General features: G+C 44.4%; 1 protein-coding gene across 1 annotated transcript; it reads right to left on the bottom strand.

Annotated features, from left to right (window-relative positions):
- Positions 1-1,020: 1,020 nt before the first annotated feature.
- Positions 1,021-1,656, bottom strand: LOC139123371 (neurogenin-1-like). Its single transcript, XM_070689520.1, has one exon. It carries the CDS (start codon positions 1,654-1,656, stop codon positions 1,021-1,023), a length of 636 nt encoding a protein of 211 aa, XP_070545621.1.
- Between the last annotated feature and the right edge of the window lie 5,488 nt (positions 1,657-7,144).

Here is a 7,144-nt window from a genome sequence, read left to right as displayed (position 1 = left end):
AGGTAGCTGGGCGAATCGATTTATCGACCTCATAGTTTAATCGCGTTGCGAACCACCGATATGGGACAACTGAAGTCACATAATGCGACGTGATCTCAATTTTAGTATTAAATATAGTTCTGTAACATCCAAACATCGGAGAGATAGGAATTTGTACGTCAATATGCGTAATTAGCCATTAATCTACGCTGCTATACGCTGATTCTTGGGGCACGCGCCTGGGCGTAGAGCACGTGGCGTGTCTCCTCATGGGTGCACGCACGCACACAGGACGGAATTGTTCAACTTGTCGTGCTACAAATGTGATCAGGGACCCGGTGCATAACATAACCAGTGCATTTATTGTGTCCGCATCACCTCTGACAAAACCTCGGATCGCCATATCGCGCGGAGGGAGCGAATAAAAATATCATCGGAAGACGATTTACCGTAAAAGGGGCGCTGAGGAGATTGGGCAGACGGGAGAATAATTACCCGAAAACCTACGACCCCTCCCCTCCCCCCGAAGTGAAAGAATAGTACAAACAGGTAACAGAGATGGACAAAAAACACACATTGGATTGATGTACTTAGACTTGACGCAGCGAAGTAGTATCTTTATTGAAGTCTCCCGTGGTGCAATACAATATCAAAATCAGCCAATTTCGTCTACCATTGTCTTGTTTCGCAAGTGCTCTACAGCGTATACAGTTATTGTGAATTGAGCAAAGTAGAAAATGTCACTGAGCTCGTGATAACCTTGTCCCTCGTTTCGTCACCAAATCAGTGTTCATGTCAAGTGATATAAACGATTCAGGAAGGTACATATGGTGGCAATGACCGCAGACGAAGCAAATTTGGCAGTTTAGTACTGTAGTTAAAAGACCGTCACGACAAATGTTATGTAACTTATACCATGTCTTGTCAACGAGTCTACTGCTATGGAGGTTCTATTGAAATAAAATGACATCTTAATACTTAACATCCCTGACAGAGAATTTATCGTGTCCATCATCGCTCTGGTCATTTACACCCCTGTTGTCATGGCGACAAGGAATCTTCGTAAAAGTTTGTTTCAGTACTACTTGTTGAGTATGTGGAGTCTGATACGGACAGCGGCGATGCCAAGTCGGTTGGCGGCGCCTCTGATGCCGTTGTTGTCGTCGTCAGCTTAGAAGCAAAGTAGCTCATATCGTGCGCCGTTTGTATGAAGTCCTTAGACGGCCAGTCCATTGTCATAACGTCGCCGCCATCCTGCGGTTCGTTCGTCGTCTCCGCTTCGAACATCTTGAGCATCTGTGACAGCGCCCAGATATAGTTATGCGCAAATCGCAAAGTCTCGATTTTTGTAAGTTTTGTGTCGTCGGGAAATTTGGGCAAGACATTACGTAATCCATCCAACGCTTCATTCAATGTGTGCATTCTATTTCTCTCCCGATCGTTCGCTTTGAGTCGGCGATTCTTCTTAATGCGTGTCACGCAGGCGGGACTTCGATTTTTGCACCGTGTCTTGGTGTATCTTTTTCTTCTCCCATTGTTTTTCTGCGCTTTTCCTTCTTTACCTCGCCTTTGTTTGGAGCCATCAATGACCTGTGCGTTCTTCGCGAGATTGTCCTCCACGTAGCGCTGGCAATCGCAGCCGTTGACTTGGATGTCACCTGCCACCGGCGGTCGCATCATTCAAGGAACGAAAATTTGAAAAAAACCTCCGAGAAACGAGAACCTGTTCTGAGAGAAAAAAGGAGAAGAGAGAGGCGCGTGAAACGACATTAATTTTGACAGTCAATCCGGAAACAGCTTATCCAATCGTGCGCGGTTACCCGCTTGGCATAGAATCCAAATCTAACAAGGGAGGCAGATTCGATTATTCAAACCCGTAATATAATTACCCGTAAAACCCCGGAAATCCGAGCAGCCTATTATTCCCTCTAATCGGTCAAATATCGAGTTTTATTTTTTTGAGAGCGTACACGATTGAGATCTGTTCGGCACGTGACAAGTAGGTTTCTCTTCGCCACGGCGAAATAGCGTGCACTTCAGAGTAGATCGTCTCGCACAGCCTAGTTCCGCCCCCTCACCCAAGTTTAAAAACTCCTCGAGTAATTTTGGAGAAAGAAATACAAAAAGCGATTAAATATAATAAAAATACAAAATCTTTAAGAATCTGTCAACAAAATCCACATACCTGTCAAAAAAATTAACTGTCTATCTTCTGCTGCGTCCCGTTGTCACACTGAGTGTCGCAGAGAATGGCGGAACGGAGCACGGTTGAATTAGATCACCCAATGAATAGGAGGCTTTCAGAATACGGTTCACACTTTCCTAAGACTATAACTACACAGTTCAGCGCCTTGCTAGGCTTCTAGAAGATTCCGTGCGTGCGAATAAGACATGAGGCCATCGCTTTGGTGAGTGCTCCGACAGAACACACCAACCGCTGTTTATATATACCCCTTCAAACAATACACGGTTTATTTTGCATTACTTAACAAAGCATGCTCATTTTGGCCTGCCCACTGTTCTTAGGGGTATTCAGTTGTCAATAAGCCCACCAAAGGCTCACGTCTCTGTTACAATGCCCATCCTATAGAGGCGCTCCACCGAAGTTGCTACTCCGGATCCAATCAGAAGCGAGCACTTCCCATTAGTTTGCGGTAGACGAGAGCCAAGAGAACCGTAGAGCCTTTCTCAACGCTGCTGCTGTGGCCCAGCTTCCGCCTTGTGAAAACAAAACTCTTCGACTCCTTGCAATTTAGCATACTGTTAAAATACCTTACTTTTGATATCAATTTTCGTAACTTTTTAAGTATCCAAAACTAGGAAATATACCCCTTCAGATTATTTTTCGTTGCCATGGTTAATTTGATGAATCGGAAATATTGTTTAATTTTCTGAGGTTCGGTTTATATTGAACTCTCAAAAACAGGGTTGACCTTTTGAGTACAGGCAAAACTCTCTCGGGCTCACAAAGTGCGACAGGAGTGGAGTTCAGGGCGCACTTCTATAGCTTCTCTACAGCTGTATACGCTTTTTTCAGCTGAAAGTCTCCAGGGCGAAGCCAAAGAACCGCCTATTTCGCATTTTCACTCCATGACCCCAGTGTCACATTGACGAAGGTCACTTGGCTCTGAATGCTAGGACGACGGCCTGCGCTCCGACGCGCTTTACGCCGAAACAACTCACGTTTGTCATAGAAAACCAGCACACTGCCGTCTCTTATTCAATGCGCATGCGCACATAATCAAAAGCGCGTGTTTTTAAAACTTTTAAAAAGTTTTTTCCCGACGCGAAAAACAACTTTCGCGCACTTTCGCGTCGTAAAAAGTTGCGTTTTTCGTTGTAACTCGGCGTTCGAATATTTTTCCACTGTGTTTTTTCTATGTCTGCCTACTTTTTGTTGACTTAATCATGGCTGAATTGAACGGATACATGAACGCTTTGCCCAAACAAACGGGACACAAAGCGCAACTGGCTAGACAGAATGGCCCACCTGGTTCTTTCCATTTGCTAAAACACTAATAAACACCTTCCTTTCATGTCTATTAAATTCTATACTTAATTAGCACTACTTTAGGGGCATTAATCATTCATTTGGCGGTTGGCTGGCGTCTCAGTCTTTCACCTGGCCCCCCGATATTGTCGACGCATTGTTAGGACGGCGCGTGGCGTGAAAGACTACTACCCCTGCCATGATAATTTCAAGCGTGTCGCTACAGCAACATCGCCTACTTGTTTACCATCCGTAGGAAATACTGCATTGATAAAATCAACCGAGCACTCTTTTAACAGTACCCACGTGCGCAGCTAAATGCACCCCATTTATGGCTGTCTCTTGTTGCAAATACTCGGCGTTTTCCGCCTCCCAAACTAAGGAAGAAGCCCAGTTCGGCATGTCGCTGCGGATGAAAATAACTTTTTCGGGTGGTGTGTTAGGGGCTGTATCTGGCATCTGCAGGTTTTCCTCCCTCTTCTCGCTGCAGCCTTTTGTTCAGATACTGAAGGGCCAAAAACAATGGGCCAACAAAATTGTTGTAGGGCTGGCCTGGATGCGTGCTGTCGATATTGTCTGCCGGCATAATGTATGCCTGGCCGTCACAATGCGTACTTTGTGACGTGCTTGCCGTAACAAAGTGGTTGCCGCATAATATAAAGTTTGTGGTGTGCTTTCTACACCATATGTCATACAACTCGCTTCTTTCCTGTGCCTGATAGTTATCGGCTGTGCCTGCTTCCCCTACCGATTGCAAAATGCCCGTGGATTATTCAAAGGCTCCAAAGAACCCCACTCTTGACGTCTTTATTTTAACACGCCATAAATCATCCCGTTTCTTTTTTTCCTCCCCGATAAAATATCAGGCCTAAATATTGACTGTCCACCATTTTGAAAAATTGTATGCCTTTGCTACAAAATTGGGGAAATTGAGAAACTCGCGGCGTATTTCGGTCGATTTCAGATTCGACTACTTTTTCGTCAAGTACTTTTATCATATGATGTGTTTTTGCGCCCGAAAGCCCGAAATCGATACAACTTACGAGATCCAGTCAACGTTGTGACCTGGTTTGGAACCTGTCGCTCGAGCCCTCACCGCCCATCACGCAATGCATCATGGGTAATCTTCATTGACAAAAGAGCCTGAAATGCGCCTTTCTTTTGTGATGGTATAAGACCTGTGAAGCGCTTCCAAAGCGATGTTTTTTCCACATTGACTTTGTTTTTTCTCTCTCCCTTTCATCACACAAGCGAATAATCAGCAGGCCAATTTTTGACAAACTCCGAGTACACTGGGAGCTGTTGGTCTACCATGGCTCACAGATGACAATTGTGCCATCATTTGTGAAGGCTCACCTGCTGGAACCGAAGACGTTTGTCACTGGCCTTTGGGAAAGAGAGGGGGAAAAACCGCAGGTGCTTGCGGAAGAAAACGACAGACAAGGAAGGGCGCGGGCCAAAAATAAAAGAAAGAGAAAAAAAAGTGGGGAGAAAGCCAGGCAGGACTAGACTGGTATTGGGCCGGGGCAAGGACCAAGTTATGCCGTAACCTGTTCCCAAATGTTGATTTCGAAACAGGTGCAGCGTCTGGTGTAGTCCTATGTTGAATGGTGTACACTTAGCCTCCACAATAAAGCCGCTGAAAGCTCCAAATCAAATCGAAATGGTTATTTCGAGTTGCCACCAGTTATACCAATGTCAAAAACACAATCGTACCAACCTTCACGCCAACGGCCATGCTTGTTCGAATGCTGCACAAACACAAATTTATGGATTTTCTCGGTTTATTGTGAGTGTCCCTCCTTATTTGACACTTTACAATGAAATGGGATATAAACTTAGGAGAAAAGAGTCCGATTTTTCTCGGTTTTGATGACATCGATCCGAAACGAAGCTAGAATCGGGAGTCCGTTCCCTTTCGTTTTAGTTGAATGGTTTCTTGTTTTTCGGTATCGTGGAAGCATGGCTGGCGAACGATTTAAACGGTCGCCCCTTTAAATCAATTACACTGAGGCCAGATAGGGATTCACAGTGGCTCGTGCAGAGCCTGTAACCTTCCCAAACATCGCTCACCCCTTAGCCACAACCCATAAGTTGCTAAGTTGTTCATGAGCGACCAATCGCCACCCAAAATTCGTTACTCTCGCTCCTGTCTTGGTGTTCTCCCAAAACTCAAACCACTAGGAAACATTTGACCATGGCGCCAACCGAGCCACGGCGACGTTTAAATTTCACCACCACCATCCGCTTGTCTTCAGTATTGAAACATTGAGACAGAACCGTTTCTTTAAAGATCACATGGGCGTAGTTTTTTTGTTGAAAACTTTTCCTTTTTTTTCCACGGGATGTGGAAATTAGGTCATCTAAATCTGCCCAGTGTGATCAACTCCAAACTAATAGCTCGCTTCAAGGCTCTTGTGTGATAGGAGGCTCCGACTTGTCTAATTTATAGCTTGTGTTTGTGCATAAGCGCTGCCGAATGACGGTCCATTCATCTGTTAAATCTACATTCGTTTACCCTCTGATTTAGCTTCTATTTCTCCTAGCTCAATAGTTTCCCTATCAGAGACTGCGCACTAATAAATCAAACAAATTAGATGGTTTCAGCATACAGCCTCCTTAGCCCGTGGATGGATCAGCCAAAAAAAAAAAAAATGAAATCGACCAATCGATCATTTGATTTCCTGGGTGCCAAAAAGACACCACTTTTGACTTCGAGCTTGAAATCAAGTTCAAAAGTTGCTTAAATATCGCGTTTATACGCGGCAACGACGGGAGCTGTTATTGAAACAAAACCCCCGACTGGTGAAGCACTTCACACGCCAGCAGTTTTGTGCAGCATATATCGTCCCAACACCAGTTGAAAGAGTTCCCAGTGCGTTCTTTTATCACTACTATCACAAGTGTCCTGTCGCGACGTCGCCAAAAAATCCTCCCCACCTAAAGTGATACAGCAAAAACGAATCAGGCAGTTCACACCGCCATCTTTAGGAAATACATGGTGCGACCATACAGATGATATGCAACACTGCAGATTTAACTGTCCAAAATTTGAAATTCCCTCCTTCCTACCAACGCGAAAATTTCTGATAAATTGGTGGATGTGGGAGCGATTTGACAGCTTGTATCAAACTCGGGTTAAAATTAATCCCTCCGTCAGGAACGATTATCAACGCGATCCGACATTAACCCTTACACTTTTAATGAGCGTCCCACCCGGTTCACTGTATTCATTTCCTTGCCATTAGTTCATCGGATGCGTCCGGTGCACTGACGTGTCGCTTCCCAAATAATTGTGATTTAGTCCAGGCCTACACCCTTGCAGATGTAACCCCAGTGTCGTTGTGAGTTTCTTCTTCTATACTGTGTAACTATATCACTCATCGAATTGTCGCCTATGTTACAACTATCGGCTGTTGTAATTTCAGTGAAATCAATCAGTTTATCGAATTATCAATAGACCAAACAATCAGCAAGAGTTTATCTATCGTCCATCGCACTATTATTTAATTTTTCTATTCTTGATAAAGATTGATAATTTCAACAACCAGATCTGATGTTTTCGTCATCTTTCAACGTGGCACACTCAACAAAGCAATCATGAAATCAACAGCGTATTCACCAGTGAGGAACTGAAATGTGCAGGGTTGTACTTTTCAACCCTGATATACAACT

This window comes from Ptychodera flava, chromosome 22, assembly GCF_041260155.1.
Source record: "Ptychodera flava strain L36383 chromosome 22, AS_Pfla_20210202, whole genome shotgun sequence".
Lineage (NCBI taxonomy): Eukaryota > Metazoa > Hemichordata > Enteropneusta > Ptychoderidae > Ptychodera > Ptychodera flava.
Note: the sequence above shows the minus strand (reverse complement) of the source record. Positions and strands in the feature narration are given on the sequence as shown.

Excerpts from the sequence above, each read along its gene's own strand:
- LOC139123371 (XM_070689520.1), bottom strand. The coding sequence starts at position 1,656 with ATGCGACCGCCGGTGGCAGGTGACATCCAAGTCAACGGCTGCGATTGC.